At 32.2% G+C, this 18,698-nt stretch overlaps 2 protein-coding genes across 4 annotated transcripts in view; both read left to right on the plus strand.

The window, feature by feature from the left end:
- Positions 1 to 18,698, plus strand: part of LOC114332841 (scavenger receptor class B member 1-like) — a 143,600-nt gene that overhangs the window by 46,627 nt on the left and 78,275 nt on the right. For all 3 annotated transcript variants that reach the window (XM_050650472.1, XM_050650470.1, XM_050650471.1), the window contains one exon: positions 9,432 to 9,573. In XM_050650472.1, coding sequence (XP_050506429.1) covers positions 9,432 to 9,573 — 142 coding nt within the window. The remainder of the gene's footprint in view (positions 1 to 9,431; positions 9,574 to 18,698) is intronic.
- Positions 14,408 to 17,971, plus strand: LOC126884528 (uncharacterized). The gene has a single exon (XM_050650469.1). It carries the CDS (start codon positions 15,769 to 15,771, stop codon positions 17,317 to 17,319), a length of 1,551 nt encoding a protein of 516 aa, XP_050506426.1. The 5' UTR covers positions 14,408 to 15,768; the 3' UTR covers positions 17,320 to 17,971.

The following is an 18,698-nucleotide window of genomic DNA, read 5'->3' on the forward strand; positions in this document are numbered from 1 at the left end:
TTTATTGCTAGTGATTAATTAATTAATAATAATAAAAGAGTTATCACATTATTTGTAATAACTAAAAAGGGCTAATTATTAATAATAAAAGACTTATCACATTGTTTCTAATAAATAAAAAGGGCGTTATTAAAAAGTAGAATAATTAATGTACGATAAAAGTTCTTTCTAAAAAGCTTTAAATGGTCTAAAATGTAAGATGCAACCATCAAATCCTATCAACATTTTTCAATTTTATATGAGATATATGTAAAAAAATATGAGTTTCGACCAAAAGTAAAGTGCCTTTCTAGATCACAATATATTTCAATTAGAAGGATGTACCTAATTGCATATAGAAACATAGTTTTTAATGCTGAACAACTTCTCATAATAACTTTTCAATATTCTGGAATCTAAACGTACTTTATTCTTGACCGAAATTAATATTTTTTACATACCTCGTATAAGATTCATAAAAATCGATATTTGATGGTTGCATGCTGAGTTCTAGACAATGCAGAACTTTTTATGAAGAATTACATTTTCCCCTTAAATTAATACTGAAACAGTATCCCATAATATGGTTCCTAGTTATGTAGACACCCTGTATAAAATTTGTTAAAAACTTTTATATGACAAAATATTATTGTTTATTTACTTACATGTATATTTTTAATTTAATTTGCTAAACTAATAAGTATTTTTAAAAAATTTAAACGCAGAATGAAAGATTTGAATTAAATATTTGCAATTATTAAAAATCACACTAAATTTTCTATTTTCTTTTGACCCCTGTAACTTATTAAAATAAATATTATAGTTTTCAGGGACTTTTGCCCTAGTAATAATGTAGTCTTTCATTCTGGGTTTAAATTTTTAAAAAATTTTTATTAGTTTTAGTATAGTAGATTTAAAGGGCGCTAAAATATGTCCCGCATGCGGGCGCCAATCAGCCTTGCGGTGGCCCTGATCATGTAAATAGCTTAATTAGAGTTTATTCAGCTTCCTGCAAGCTTAACAAATTGCCAAAGAGTGTTATTTCTAATTGTACTTCCCAGTGTTACAATCGCTTCCTCGTTAAATTGTATTTGTAGCCTTTCCAAGTTCAAATTTTTTGTTACTATGCTAGATGCATTAACCTCTATGCTGAGGTATGGGTTATTCCACGAATATACGACTGTCTTGGATTATCGCGACAACGAATATTTTAGTGTGCAACATAGGAAGTGCGAAAACCCGTGTTGAGCTGCCCCCCCCCCCACTTGCAAAAATTAAAAAACAAATAGCCCTGATTTATGAGCTATTTATGAGCTCTCATATTCCGCAAACTAAAAATTTTGAGCTCGTTCCACTGAGCAGGAATTTGATACTTTAGTGGGGGGGCTGAGTCAGCCCCTCCCCACTACTTAAAAATAGGAATATTGAATCGGTTTTTGCGGCAGAATTACGAGCTATTTATGAGCTCTTGAAATTATATACTTTCGATTTTTGAGCTCATCCCCTTCACCCCCAAACAACCCTTTAATTGATTTAACTTAAGAGAAAGATGCTGAGAAAATTTAAAATATATCGTATTGGGAATATAATTCCTATAGATTATATACTCTAATAATAAACTATTAAATCAAGAGCATTTCGATTATTGAGCTACAACCCCTTCGCCAGAAAACCACCCTATCTTCCCGGCTTAAGAGAAAGTTGTACTTAAAATGCGTTAAACTAATTATTTGGCGACTACATATCATTTAATAATTTATAACCTTCCAAATTACGCGCATTTCGATCAGTAAATTGCAATTTATTTTGTATAGTGCAGTCACTGAAAGTAAAAATAAACGATTACCTTCAATTTCGGTGAACCTTCATCGATTTTCACGAAAATTGGTCAGTGGTTAGAGGATACGTCAAGAAACAAAGGTGACATGGTACCACCTTGCGCCTTTACCCTGAGGGTGGATACCGCCCCTTCTCGGGGGTGAAAATTATTTTATAAAAAATAACTGCACAAATCAATAAAAGAACAAATTAAAAGCAAAATTTATTATATGAAGTTAATAAAATAAGTAAATACTGTTTAAGTTATTAAAGATCAAAGATTTTAATTATTTGTGAAAAAAATACATGTTTTGAAGAGGTTTTTTGTAAATCACTGAAAAACTGTAAGTTTTTACAAAAAAGTTAATAGTAGTTTAATTCGTATAGCTTATATTCTAAGAATAAACTCTAAAATCACGCGCCTTTCGATTATTGAACTACAACCCCTTCGCAAGAAAACCATCCCATATTCCCGGCTTAAGAGAGGGTTGTACTTAAAATAATTTAAATTAATTATTTGTCGACTATATATTGTTTAATAATTTATGAGCTCGCAAAATATACGCATCTCAATTATTGAATTGCCATTTTCTTTCTATAGTGCAGTCACTGAAGGTAAAAATCAACTATGACCTTCGATTTCGGTAAATCTCCATTGATTTTCACGAAAATTGGTGAGCGGATTTTGATACTATCAACTTTTTCTGGATCTTATTTTTCATAGGTATTTCTAAGTACTTTGACAAGTATTTAGTACCTAAGTGTTATAAAATGCATCTCTTTCCCGTTATTTAAGCTTGAACCCTTAGATTTAAACAGTCGCGGAAAAAAATATACATTTAATTACCAATAACTTACTTTAAATTAACATTAAAGGGTTTTTCAAGTAAGCAATTTATTATATTTTTTATTAGCTTCAATTTTAGCGAAGAAAACTTTTTGTAAAAACTTACAGTTTTTGAGTCATTTATGAAAAATCGTTCTAAAGCATGCATTTTCTTTCCAAAAATTAAAATATTTGATCTTTAATAACTCAAAAAGTATTGATTTATTTTAATCACATTATATAACAAATGCATACAATTTGTCCATCTCTCGATTTGTGGGGTTATTTTTAATAAAGTAATTTTCACTCCCGAGAAGGGGTGACATATACCCCAGGCTAAAACCCCAAGTTGTTATTGTCAATTCGTGAAAATAAATGTCGATTTACCGAAATCGAAGGTAATAGTTGATTTTTACCTTCAGTGACTGCATTATAGAAAGAAAATGACAATTCAATAATTGAGATGCGTATATTTTGCAAGCTCATAAATTATTAAACGATATGTAGTCGCCAAATAATTAATTTAAATTAAGCTCTCTCTTAAGCCGGGAATATGGGTCGTTTTCTTACGAAGGGGTTGTAGCTCTATAATCGAAAGACGCGTGATTTAAGAGTTTATTCTTACAATATAAGCTATACGAATTAAACTACTATTAACTTTTTTGTAAAAACTTAAGTTTTTCAGTGATTTACAAAAAACCTCTTCAAAACATGCATTTTTTCACAAATAATTAAAATCTTTGATCTTTAATAACTTAAAAAGTATTGACTTATTTTATTAACTTTATATAATAAATTTTGCTTTTAATTTGTTCTTTTATTGATTTGTGCATTTATTTTTTATAAAATAATTTTCACCCCCGAGAAGGGGCGGTATCCACCCTCAGGGTAAAGGTGCAAGGTGGTACCATGTCACCTTTGTTTCTTGACGTATCCTCTAACTACTGACCAATTTTTGTGAAAATCGATGAAGGTTCACCGAAATTGAAGGTAATCGTTGATTTTTACCTTCAGTGACTGCACTATACAAAATAAATTGCAATTTACTGATCTAAATGCGCGTAATTTGGAAGGTTATAAATTATTAAATGATATGTAGTCGCCAAATAATTAGTTTAATGCATTTTAAGTAAAACTTTCTCTTAAGCCGGGAAGATAGGGTGGTTTTCTTGCGAAGGGGTTGTAGCTCAATAATCGAAATGCTCTTGATTTAATAGTTTATTCTTAGAGTATATAAGCTATATGAATTATATCCGCAATACGATATATTTTAAGTTTTCTCAGCGTCTTTCTCTTAAGTTAAATCAATTAAAGGGTTGTTTGGGGGGTGACGGGCACATCAAAAATCGAAATTATATAATTTCAAGAGCTCATAAATAGCTCGTAATTCTGCCGCAAAAACCGATTCAATATTCCTATTTTTAAGTAGTGGGGGGGGGGGCTGACTCAGCCCCCCCCACTAGGGTATTAACTCAAAATTTTTAGTTTGCGGAAGCTCATAAATCAGGGCTATTTATTTTTTAATTTTTGCAAGTGGGGGGGCCAGCTCAACACGGGTAGTGCGAAAGTAAATGGCTCTAATAATTGTTCCAATAAACAACAATGTATTTTGCAATTTACTTTCGTTCTTCATAATTTGCACAGTAAAATATTCGTTGTCGAGATAATCAACAACAGTCGTATGTTCGTTTAATATGGTATACACATTATTGCTGAACTTATAAATTAGGCGATTCGGGCTCTTCTGATCGCAGTCTATTTAGAATATACTTACCTCATTAAAACTCTAGTGCGTAAGTCATTGTTTGAAATTACGTCGACAGAGTGTAATTATCAGTACCTAGCTGTCAATTGAGGTCAGTCTACTATAAAATTTTATCTAACCAACAACTGTAGCAATAATTTAGTAGCTATCAATAAAACCACTTTACTCCATGACTTCAACATTTCATATCATAGTATCATCACATCATCGTCGATCGAGAAGAAACGGACACAGGGCATTAGAAAACAATTCAAAGCTTGTATCATAATCGAATTTTCCATCTATTCTTTTTATTCTTTTTGTGTAGGCATGACTCTGTTTTTTTCAATTTGCCTTCAGTAGGCTGGCATCTCATTGTTTTCGTTGTCTTCTCCATGACCGTGTTCCTATTGGGAACCGCCTCTCGCCGTCCTTAATAATTTATTTCTTGTCATTATGTGGTCATTCCATTCTACTCTTCTCTTTTGTACCCAGTTATTGATGTTGTTCGCCATGCATCTCCATCGTACCTATATCTGACTTCTAGCTCTTTCCGAAAGTCTTACAAAGGATTTTTCGAAAAGTTTTCATCTCTGCTGTTTCTAGCATTCGTTTGGTCCTCTCTGTATCAGGTCGTGTTTTTAGCATCGTTATCATTATTGGTCTGACGCTATTCATTTCATTTCCGATATTTTTGTTTCTCTATATTGTTTCATTCAAGCAAGAGATACCTCTCTTGCTTACAATAAATGGATATCTACTTTTAATTTGACCATGTCAAATACCTTCTTAAGGTCCATGAAATATAAATGTGCCGGTTTGTTGTATTCTAAATAACTTCTCTTGAACTTGCCTCGTTATAAATATAGCGTCGATGCATGATCTTCCCGACCTAAAACCTTCTTGTTCTTCTACAAATGTTATAATTTCATTCAGTTTGTTTGATATCTCTTTGGTTTTTAATTTGAATGTGTTTAATAAGTTAATTTCTCTGCAATTCACCGTGTCCGATTTGTCTCCAATTTTGAAGAGAAGTATTATTTTTCCCTTTTGAATTTATGAAAATTGCCTTTTATGTATTATTACACGTGACTCTTAAGACGGCCACTTAAGATTGTTGATGATATCAATTCTGCAGTATTGCAGCAGACAGGCCAGCATCTCTGTGGCCAAATTATACGATTTTGTTGGATGTACGGTCACACAAGATCAGAAGCTTTGCCAATTAGTCGAATTCGACAAAATTTAAATACGCCGCAATACCGTGAGTGGCCGGCTTTACGTTTAAAAACCTCATCCTTTTCGGGGAAGGCGTACTAGGGGACTGCATATAGATTTTCACTTCAAAAAAATCAAACAAGATAGAACTTTTGTAATTTCGTTAAGAAATGTTTAATAAACAACATATCAAAAAGTTCTACTCGAGAAGTGGGTGCTTCATTTTTTATTAAACAAATGAACTACGAAATTAGATGTTTTTTTAAATAACTCCGAAAATATAAATTTTAGAAAAAAACTGACTTGACCATTGAAAAATTCAGAAACTTTTACAAAAAAAACCTTGTATAAAGAATTTTCTAAACTTAAATCTGTATCTTCTATAATTTTTTATTTATAACGCTAAAGTCACTCTTCTCACAAACATTGGCGCACTGTAAACTAGCGTACGGCGAAGTGCACGGTTGAGTTATTTTAATGTAATTCTTTAACTAATGGATCAAATGAAATTTTACAAATTCAACATGAAAGAAGAATAATTAAGCTATCTTATGGTTACAAAAGAAAGAAATAAAATATATGGGCATAATTACCGTGTGGGCGGAAAATGAGCCTTACATGAATTTTGTTTAAAAATGATTTAAAAATGTATAACTAATACAATTTTTCTTATAAAACTCTCAATTTTGCACAACTTACCTTTCAAGCATCTTACAAAATTATGTTTTATTCAAAAAAATCTCAAAAATTTAATTCAAATGATAAGACGTCTCAAAAATGTAATTTTTGAAATCTTCGTAGTTTTATAGAATTACCACCACTTTAAGACGGTATTACTCAAGTTTTAACAGATCTATTACAGTTTTTAAATCTTAGGGTGTAATATTTAAAATGCACTAAATTATTTTACTTTAGAAATGAAATAAACTATTTTTTTAAGAAAATAAAAAAGATAACAAAAATGTAATACAAAAACCGAAAATTACCCGCTAAAAAAATGTTTATACAAAGTGATAAAAACTTTTTTCTGTAAAACTCACCTAAAATACATTTAATAATAAGCTTTAACAATAATAAATGTTCAACAAAAACATTTTTTTTTTAGCTCTTATACAGTATGTCTGCGTAACTTGGAACCTATTGATAACTTTTTTATTATCAGTTTCACGAAAAAAAGTTATTCTTTATAAAATACTCTGCATCGTATATAAATCTAAGATGCAATCATCAAATGTCAAATTTAATTAATAGGTCTGGATCCCGCGTATGAAAAAAAAGTTGATTAATAGCAAGCTGAAAATTTGTTAATAGCTTAAGGGCGTCTACTCGGATAAACTTTGATATATGGGAAAACTGGAACAGGGGAAGTTTTAATTGTGGAACAGGTTAAAAATTTGGAACGGTCACACCACGAAAACGGCACATTTATTTTGTCCGACAGAACAGACTTAAACTCTCCGAACAGAGATTAAACTCTCATGCAAAAATCACACTGCTATTTATCACCTGTCATAATTCCTGTCATTTGACATATTCTACATGTTCCACTCATTAAAACGCCCATTTGGTGATAAATAGCGTTCTGATTTTTGCATGAGAGTTTATTCTCTGTTTGAAGAGTTTAAGTCTGTTCTGTCGGACAAAATAAATGTGCCGTTTTCGTGGTGTGACCGTTCCAAATTTTTAACCTGTTCCACAATTAAATCTGCCCCTGTTCCAGTGTTCCCATATATCAAAGTTTATCCGGCTAGACACCCTTAAGCTATTAACAAATTTTCAGCTTGCTATTAATCAACTTTTTTTCATACGCGGGATCCAGACCTATAATGTTATAGGAGGTATGTCAAAAAATATGGATTTCACTCAAGAGTAAAGTACCTTTACATTTCACAATATCGAAAATTGTTATTAAAAAAAGTTGTTTGGAATTACAAAATTTATTTTAGTGTTCAATTACATCCCTCTAATTAAAATATTGTGAATAATAAAGGCACTTAACTCTTAAGAAAAATTCATATTTTTTACATACCTCGTATAAAATTAAAAAAGTTTGATATCTGATGGCTGTATGTTAGATTATAGACCAGGGAGAGTATTTTATGAAGAATAACTTTTTTCGTAAAAGTGATAATAAAATAATTATCATAATTGTAATAAAATGATGATGAGTATCCGTAATTTGAGAAAAAATTGAAATTTTTTTTTCCAATTAGAATGATGTAATTGTATATTTAGACATAGTTTTTAATTTCAACAACTTTTAATAATAGCATTTTTTGATATAATGGGATATAAAGGTACTTTACTCTTTAACGAAATTCATATTTTTGACGTAACTCGTATAAAATCGATAAAATTTGATATCTGATGGTTGAGTTTTAGATTTTTGAATATCCAGATCATTTTTTTAAAAATAACTTTTTTTCGTAAGATTGATAAAAAAGTTTTCCATGTGGTTCCTAGCTACGCAGACACACTTTATAAGAGCTTCTGTAGGTATACGAATTTTCAAATTGCAATGCCATATTCGGATGCAGCATAATCAAAAACAAAATAGAAACATATTATTTGATCAAAGTAAAATGATGAATTTACCGATTTTTTTAAAATTATTTATTCAAAACACTTTTTATTGTTTAAACAATTAATAAACAATTAGTAGACCTTTTTTCTTTAACATGTACATATATAAACTAACAAAAATGTTTTAGAAAAATATACGCTTGTTTGAATTTTTCCGAAACAATGCATGTTTTCGTTCTAATTGCACTCCCCTATACGTCTCGATGCATTATTGGTGCGATGAGAGCCAGTCTTCCCTTCTAATGTACTCATTCCATTTTTCTTTTTAATTCCCCCTTTAATGGTAGAGGAGCCCAAGCGGGGATTTTTGCAATTAGTCGAGCGCGTCAGAGCATCACATCACGCGTCGGATCAGTGCATCACTTGGGGAGAAACCTTGTACCCTGTAAATATACCTCTACCACATATTGGCTCTTAATACAGGGGAGTTCATTAAGGGGGTCCGAAAAAAGTCTATCATTAGAAAAACTCGAAATCGTGAGATTAAAATAAGGTAAGTTAAGTAAATGCAAAACAGTGTATATTTCAAAAATCTGACGATTTGAGCGGGGCTTCAGTAAATGAGTGAGTCACAAAGTTACACAAAAAAAGCGAATATTTCGCGAAATGAACGTCAGATCCAAAAACTAAAAAATAAGTGTTCAATATTTTTCAAAATCTATCGAATGATACCAAACCCGACCCCACTAAGATGGGGTGGGTAAATTTAAAATTTTACTTACGAACCCCGCGATATTTCGCGAAATTAACATCATGAAAAACACACGTATTCAATAATTTTGACAAATTTCTCGAATGACACCAATCACGACTCCCCATGGAGGTGGAGTGGGGGGTTACTTTAAAATCTTAAACAGGAACCCCCATTTTGTTTTGCAGATTTGGATTCCTTACATAAAAATAAGTAACATTTATTCGAGATATTTTTTCGAATTACTGATAGGTGACGCTATAATCGGAAAAAACATTGTTGGAAATGGAAAATTAAATTAGAAAATGGAAACTCCCCACTTTATGGAAAACTTAACTTAACTTTTTTTTGGTTTTAGAACCTACTCTTCACAACCCAATAGGTTTCTATAACGTTCGAATAAATGCAAATTTAGCATACTTTCCTCCCTTACTATATATTTTTCTTCTTTTAATGTATTTTATTCAATATAATTTTATTAGTATTTTAGTAGTCTTTCTAATCCTTCCTCTCTAAACACATTTATCTACGTTCTGTTAAAACTGGTGATAGGAAAATTTTTAAATTTTTAGAGAACATCTCGAAAGGGTTGATTTGGAATTTCCCACTCATAACTCTATCTCATATAAAGAAAAAAGAAATTTCGTGTTTAAGCCTGAGCTAAGCAAAGGCCGTCAGAACGACCAGCTTATTGTACCAAATGTGGCAGTAATTGTAAGTATTTTTAATTCATATATTACAAATAAAGCATTACACCTCTAACTTTTTAAAGTAAGACTGATCTTTATAAAACCTTTTGTATTCGATTTAGGAGAATATCATTTCCCTATTTGTCCCTCCTGATATTAGAACTTAATATGTATCAGGAGGGACAAATGAAAATTGCATTGTTGTAGGCAGATAATGCATTTTCCAAAGTGCATTTAAAAGTGTTTAAAATATAAAAATTCACAACTCGGAAAATAATCATGGAAATAAGTTCAATTTTCATACTCGGAGATTGTTGAGGTAGCTGAACAGGAGTACCGTGCAGCAAAGCTGGTGCTCGGTATCTACATCGCCTCCTGAAGTTTTATGGAAATTTGTTATGAAAATGGTTGAAGTTTATTATATAGGGATTTTTGAGGTCACTGAACACGAATATCGGGCCGGCGAAGCTGTAAGAGGTACCCTGTGCCCGGTATCTACATCATCTCCTGGTGTTTTATGAAAATTCGTTGTGAAAATAGTTGAAATTTTATATCTCAGGGTTCTTGAGGTCGCTTGACATGAATATTGCATCGAAGATGTTGTACGAGGTACCTGGTGCCCGGATCATACTCTGGTATTAAATTCGTTTAAAAAATTATTTGTATAATAAAAATAACTTACTGTTACCGTTACTCACTGTTGAATTTTTTAAGGAATCTTAATAAAACTTCAGGAGACGATATAGATATCGGGCAACAGGTATGTTCGATGCAATATTCGTATCCAGCGATCTCCAAAACCTCGAGAAAATAAATTTCATCTATTTTCATAACAGATTTCCATAAGATTCCCTGAGATGACGTACACACAGGGCGGGCACTAGTTACCTCGTACAGCATCGTCGAAGAAATATTCGTTTTCAGCGACCTCAAACCCTCGGGATAACAAGTTTCAAAGATTTTCATAATAAATTTCCATAAAACTCCACGAGATGACGTACATGGCGGACACCAGGTACCTCTTACAGCTTTGCTGACCAGGTATTCGTGTTCAGTGCCCTCTAAAACCCCGAAAAAATAAATTTGATCTATATTCATAACGAATTTTCATAAAACTCCAGCAGATGGCATAAATGCCGGGCACCAAGGATCCCGTTTAGCATCGCCGCAGCACTATTCGTATTCAGTGGCCTCAAATAACAAGTTTTAAGATTTTTATAATGAATGTCCATAAAACTCCAGAAGACGACCGGAATACCGGACACCAGGTACCTCTTACAGCTTCGTCAACCAGAGATTCGTGTTAAGCGACCTCAAAAACCCTAGAGTATGAAAATTGAACTCATTTTCATGATAGTCCATTGACATGTTACATTTAGAGTTGCATTTCTTAGAGGAGTTGATTTTATTTTATTTTATTTTATTTTATTAATCTGCAGGGGGGTCAGTAGAAGCTTAAGTTCAAGTTTTTGGGGCCGCCACCCTTGTCCCCCGGTCGCCATCTTGGAAAAAGGGGTGCAAAAGGCTGTCGCGCTGTATCTCGTAAACCAGCAACCCTACAGAAAATTTAATTACACATAAAATTTAGCAAATTAAATTTTCTACAATTTTATATCCGTCAAGTGACCAACAAAAAAGTTATAAATAAAAATAGAAAATTTTTTAACAAGTTTCCTTTTGGAGGTTATAACTTTTTTTCCGTTCACTTTATAATAAAATGATATAGCAATTTTGTAGAGCGTTTTAATGAAAAATGTACACTATAAAGTCGTTTAATTTTATTTATTAATTTAGGTTTTACAGCACTCCAAACTTGACCAGATTCTCGAATGCTCATACACTCATGGGGATACAATAAAAACAAAACGTTAGGTTGAGTTTCTACCTAATTTGTTTCTTTATATAATTTATTATGATCTTAACATACCTTTGCTATTATTAAACTATTTTTGACCTTTCTCTCCACTACAAAACTTAGAACCCCAAGCATGTAGAAAAGGCCCAAGTAGTTGTAGAAAACGGACAAAATTTATCCTGCTTATCTGCTATTATTATAATATAATAATTAATGTTATTATAATTATCCTAGGTAGCACAACAGTCGGTTCCCCTCTACTTATTCTTACAGCTGTGCTACATATTTTGCCACTTGCAGTCGAATAAAAGCTTGTGAAAAGTATTTTAAGTTTTGACACAAGACTCTCCACTCCAGACTATCAGTACCGGATTAAGAATCCTGAGGCCCCTAGGCAACCCAAGCTATGAGGCCCCTTAAAAAACCTAGGCTTCTACGTTTTTAATAATTTTTATTTTTGAAAATGTCCGTTCTCCTGTTGCGAAATAACCCAAAATGACTGTGAAACAGAAATAAATTGTTTTCCCTGCAAGTTTGAAGCTGGGCTATAAAATATTTGAACTGTTCTAGCTCATTTTCAAGTTCAGATTCAATATCATCAGGATAGTTTTTATGTAGTTTTGAAGCACACTCATTTATTTGAGTATCACTTAATTTTGGAAAAACACAAAAGACCAAATACTGAGTTCATTGATCCGTACACTGTCAACCGACGACTGAGCTCAGTAATTAGAGTATAGTAGAGAATATTCAGAGTATTGTAGGTCGCAGGCCCTCTGCTCGTAATAAGCAAAATTATCTTTTTGGAATTTTAAGAACTCCAAAAGTGAATTTAGAAGCTGAACTGTAGGTTGAAGTTCAATCTCTTCTCTCTGCAATGATTTACTGACAGCGTTGATGCGTTCTAAAATTGTTACCCAAAACTCATTCATTATGAATGTTTCTTCTTTTTTTGACATTTCTTTCAACAAATACTAAGCCTCATGAACTGTTTCAGCTTGCTGATTGGTATCTTCAGCAAGAGTATGAAGAGCAGATTTGAAAGCGTTTTAACCTTTAGGCAAAAGTCTTATGGCATGTGCTGCTCGTTCTTATAAGGATTAGATCGTGGCGAATGAGATCGCTTAAGCATTTGATCATAACTTCCCAACGGTGGGTAGAGGATGAAAAAAGTTGTACACAGACTGAACAAACCCAAAATACGATATTCTCTTCTTCTTGATGTGCCGTGCTCGATTATCGAACGTTGGCTATCAAATTGGCTCTAGCAATTTTGTTAACGGCAGCTCGGACAAGGGATGCAGAGGATCTGTTATACCATTCTCTCAGGTTTTTAAACCATGACGGTCTTCTTCGACCTGGCCCTCTTCTTCCGTCTACCTTGCCTTGTATTATTAAATGGATTATATTATATCTCTCTGGGTGTCGCATAACATGGCCATAATATTCAAGTTTTCGATATTTAACTGTTCTGACGACTTCGTTACGAACTCTATCCACCCAATTTATTCGTAGGATTCTTCGGTATACCCAAATTTCAAAGGCGATATTATATTTAAGGCTATACTATATTCTATTTGAGGGAAAATACGTCAGCCAATATATTTTAATTTTTGTTCCACTGATTTGTTTTCGAAAAACCATAGATTGTACACAAATCTTGTAATGCATTCAAAATTTCTTTTTGACGCTGAAACACTTCCATCAAGGTTTTACATTCTGAAGACTTTTCCCGATCCAAAATATCCATACTTCTTTAGTTACTGTATTCCGTAATCCTATGCCGTTTTCCAAATTTAGGACCCAATTTATCTTTAACTTCAATTTTTAACTTAGTCTCGGTTTCTGGTTTTTTAACTTCTTGAACTGGAATAGAACTGTCGTTACGTTTTTTCATCTTCTTCAGTTAGGGAAGCTATGTTTCCCTCAGTTATTTCTATTCCATCACGTGCATTTTCATTGGTTGCTGCTATACTAGCTATGGATTTCCGTGTGAAACTGAGTTTAAATAAGTTTTGCTCCTGTTTTGGATTTTAATTAAGGATCTTTTCTTTCGAAGCCACGGAAATGGATGCCATCAGAAGATCGATGAGAATATCAAGAGCCGAAAGAATAAGGAATGAAGTAATAAAACAACAAATGGGTGTAGAGGGCACTATAGTTGAGGATATTGAAAGAAAACAGCTCATATGGTATGGGCATGTGAGCCGAATGGGGGACGAAAAATTGCCTAAAAAAACTATGATGTGGCAACCCCCAGAGAAGAAAAAACGAGGACGACCACCACAGAGCTGGAATCTGGGAGTTAGGAAAGCGATTAGCGCTCGAAATCTAAATGAAGACCTAACTCAGAACAGAATACAGTGGCGTTTGGGAGTCGGACAACGTCGTAAGACGTTATAAAACCGAATATATATATATATATATATATATATATATATATATATATATATATATATATATATATATATATATATATATATATATATATATATATATATATAAATAAATAAACAAAATCATTGGCTAATACTCGTAAAGTGAATGTAAATTTAGTTTATTTATTATTATATTTGTACTCGATTATCCAACATCATTTTATTTCATTTTATATATATATATATATATATATATATATATATATATATATATATATATATATATATATATATATATATATATATAATAAAATTTTTATTGGGGAATGCAGTCAATAAATATTTGGGCTATTCAGTGAAACACTTTGAACTTATTAGTCGAGCTTTCGAAAATTTTATTTTCTTTATCAAGACTATCTACAAATAAAAATGTTTAAATTTAGATAAAACTCAAAACAAAACTTAACTTACTGCTCGTGGTTACAAATTAATAATTATACAACTTATATAAAAACATGAAAATTTCTTAAAAGTAATATGTAAACGTAAAAATTTTGATAGTATGTCAATTCGACATCACTCAAAAAAATGTCGTTGGACTACTATAATAATTCGATAGGTTGCACAGTGGGCCGAAAAATTCAAAAAGCGGCCATAAATCGATTTCGATGAAAGTATTAGTCTGGCTTTCAGAATTTGTAGGTACTCCGAGAAATAGATAAATAATGTTTTCCTAGAATTTGAAGCAGGTAGAAGGCATATTGCGGCAGCCATCGGTTCTCAAAACCAGACTTTTGTGTTAGGATCATTTCTTTGCGAACATTCATTTAGTGTACTACTAAATGTCAACTAGTGAATGTGTGTTATAAAGTGTCTGACTCAAGTGGTTAATTGTACAGAAAACTTTCTCAAGGTATGTATTTTCATGTTATATAAATACTTATGAATCAAAGTTAAATTAGTATACATATAGATATAATTACTATGTAGTCGATTTTATTGAAAATTTTATATTATACTTTAAAATTATGTTGAGATATAACATATTTTCCGATCCGATCCGGCTTTGAAAAAATATTAAAAAAATAGCTTGATCATTCCCTAATAACATACTAAAATTTGATAGGCGCCTTCAAGCGCCTTTTTGAGATATTTTGGTTTTGCTTATCGATATGCATGAACCATATCCAACGAATGTATTCTGTAACCATAACAGCACATTTTATTTTGTTATTTAAAATGTAACACCTAGTAATTTCTATTTTCTTGTTGCGTTACTTTATTTACCTTGATAGAGAATATAGTTAAGTTTGTTCGTAATGGTGGTTGTAAGTCTTATTTCATTTGCGTCTTCAAAAAATTTTTTTTATGTAATGTTTTTCTATATTTTTCACAGTGAAAATGGTCACCAGAAGGCAACTGTTTGACGTTTTGTATGAAAAGGATAAGTTACAACGTTCCAGTCGCACAGAATATCTGTTCAAGTATTTCGTGAGACACTACAAAATTGAAAATGATGCAGACGCCATGTTAAAAATGAGGATTTTCACTTCAAAGTTTTGCAACGTCGTTTATGCAAAGCTTGATCAATGTGGGAGAAAAACGGATAGATTTGTGAAAAATAATACAGCGTGGTTAAGTGTATGTGTATTTGAAGAAACTGGATTAGAAATTGATCCGAATGCTGAGCCACAACCAGGAACTTCATCTGGAGGTAGGCGTGGTCGTCCAAGCAAAGAATTTTCTGCGAGTAGTGTAAGATCAAAACGTCGAAAGACTTCAAAGCTGTCATCGACGTTCGAAACCGAGGAGCTTACTTTAGCTGCAAGGAGAAAACTAAAGACTGAAGGAAAAGACGATGCCGCAAAACTTGTCTCTGAAGCACTTTTGACTCCGACTCGAGCCGGTAAAATTAGGACAGCTTGGCAGAAAACTCAGAAGTCAAAAAAAAATAATTCCACTCACCCCAGATGAAGCGCTATCAGTAATGATTGAATCAAAAGATACCAAACATTCATATCTTGTTCACAGACGAATAGCAAAAGAACATTTTGCTGATATATATCCGTCTTATCACAAGCTTCGAGAAGCAAAATTACGCTGCTATCCCCGAAAAGAAGGACAAACTGTAAGTGAGTCATGTGCAGAAATATTATTACAGGACCTCTTAGATCATACAGTTAAACGGATAGTAGAATTGCAAAAACCAGTTCTTCGTTCATTATCAACTGAACTTCTAAAGAATTTGAAACTGTTGCTGAAATGGGGATGCGATGGAAGCACCGGTCATTCACAATACAAGCAACTTTTCTCCGATAATAGTTTTGGTGATGGCGATTTATTTCTTACATCCATAGTGCCATTACAGTTATATGCGGAGCAACCTGGACAAGATAAAATTATTGTGTGGCAAAATCCCCGTCCATCGTCAACTCGATTTTGTAGACCTATACGCTTTCAGTTTAAGAAAGAAACGAAAGAGCTGACGGTACAGGAGACATCATATATAGAAAATCAAATTTCAGAACTTCAACCCACTATTGGTATGCTGGATAGTGAAGAAATTGCAGTTTCTCATGTTTGTGTGATGACGATGATAGACGGCAAAGTGTGTAATGCAATAACGGAAACAGCTTCTTCACAAACATGTTATATATGTAAAGCAACCCCCAAACAAATGAATGACATCGAAAAACTATTAAAGAGGGAAGTTGTCCAAGAAAATTTGAAATTTGGATTGTCAACTCTACATGCCTGGATCAGGTTTTTCGAATGTTTGCTGCACATTTCCTATAGATTAGAAGTTAAAGTTTGGCAAATTCGAGGAAGTAACAACAGAGCAGTTTTTGAAAACAAGAAACGTACCATACAACAAATTTTCAGAGACAGAACAGGTTTGCTTGTGGATATACCTAAGAGTGGAGGTAGTGGAACTACTAATGACGGCAACACAGCTCGACGATTTTTTGCTGACCCCTCACTGTCTAGTGAAATTACTGGCATAGATAAAGATGTCATTATGCGATTTGGTATTATATTACGCACCTTATCTTGTGGCTATGCAATCGATGTGCGAGCTTTTGAAGAGTATTGTTTGGAAACCGCAAAACTGTATGTCGCTAAATATTCATGGTATTATATGCCTTCTAGCGTGCATAAAATATTACTCCATGGAGCCATAGTAATCAAGGAGGCTATTCTGCCTATCGGTCAATTGTCAGAAGAAGCCCAAGAATCAAGAAATAAGGATCTCAAAAGTTTTAGGGAGAAACATACACGAAAAATTTCGAGAATATCAGGAAATCAAGATTTGTTAAACAGGCTCCTTATAACTTCAGATCCAGTAATTTCATCTTTGCGGCAGTACCCACTCCGAAAAAGTTCAAACATATCTTCTGAAGTTGTATCCTTGTTGAAGGCGCCCTCGTTAGAATCAATGGAAGCAGATTCTCTTAGAGCTCTACAACTTAATATGGAAAGCCGCCAAGTTTCTTCATCCGACGAGGAAGACGACAGCGCGAGCGACGTAGATTTTTAGTGGTAAGCATACAATTGTATTTACAAGGGCGGATCTAAGGGGCCCAGGGGCCCATACCCCCCTTGGGATTCACATTTTGAACTGATTATAAAGTTAAAAATTAAATTTTAGTATTTAAGTATATCAAAGTAAGTTATAAGTATAATCTTTTAAGCACTAATATATTAGATTTTAAATAGACTTTATTTCATGCCATTTTTACCCCCTCCCTTGCTAGATTTTTCTATCGCTATGCCCCCCCTTGAGACTTTTCTGGATCCGCCCTTGTTTATTTATTTAGAAGCTAATAAACTTGTTACAGAGCGGAATTTTTATTTTTATACCTATTACCAAACATATTTTGATAAATTTCTCTAAGTTTTTTCGAATTTGTACCTAAATAATTTATAATCTTACTATACTTAGTAACAAGTAACGTATTTTACGGTAATTCATTTTATTTTGTTAATATTTTTTAACCATATAAACAATTAATTGCATAAAGATCGAAAAGTCTACTCAATGTAATTATTAACCTTATGGCCCCCCTAAAAGTTACGCCTGGGTAGTTTAATTTTTTTTATTATTTTTTCCTTTAAAAGACTACAATTTTAAAGCCCTTCAGCCCATTTTCAGATTTTTGACCGCTTTTTGCATTTTCTGGCCCACTGTGGGTTGGGAAAGAAATTAATGACATAATTTGTTGTAATTTATGATAGAAGAAATAAAAAAAAAATTTTATTTTAGGTAGAATTATTAGTAATATTTCAACAAATTTTAACAAGACAAAATGTTATTATAAATGATACTTAATTTATCAATGTCAGATCTCTTATTAATGCAATTTGATTTTTTTATTATTTATTATTATCACTTGTGGTAAATGTTACGTTGGTCAAACCTCAAGGAATTTATCCCTTAGATTAACTTCACACAAAAGTGATATTAAGAGAAATGTCCCATCTTGTGCCTTGGCAGAACATGTGATTAATGATGATCATGTTTTCATGTTTCAAGAAACCACAATTTTAGAAAGGGAAATTAATTTACGCAAAAGAGAATTTAAAGAAATGGTTTGGATAAAAAAATCAAATTGCATTAATAAGAGATCTGACATTGATAAATTAAGTATCATTTATAATAACATTTTGTCTTGTTAAAATTTGTTGAAATATTACTAATAATTCTACCTAAAATAAAATTTTTTTTTTTTATTTCTTCTATCATAAATTACAACAAATTATGTCATTAATTTCTTTCCCAACCTATCGAATTATTATAGTAGTCCAACGACATTTTTTTGAGTGATGTCGAATTGACATACTATCAAAATTTTTACGTTTACATATTACTTTTAAGAAATTTTCATGTTTTTATATAAGTTGTATAATTATTAATTT

Source organism: Diabrotica virgifera, chromosome 5, assembly GCF_917563875.1.
Source record: "Diabrotica virgifera virgifera chromosome 5, PGI_DIABVI_V3a".
NCBI lineage: Eukaryota > Metazoa > Arthropoda > Insecta > Coleoptera > Chrysomelidae > Diabrotica > Diabrotica virgifera.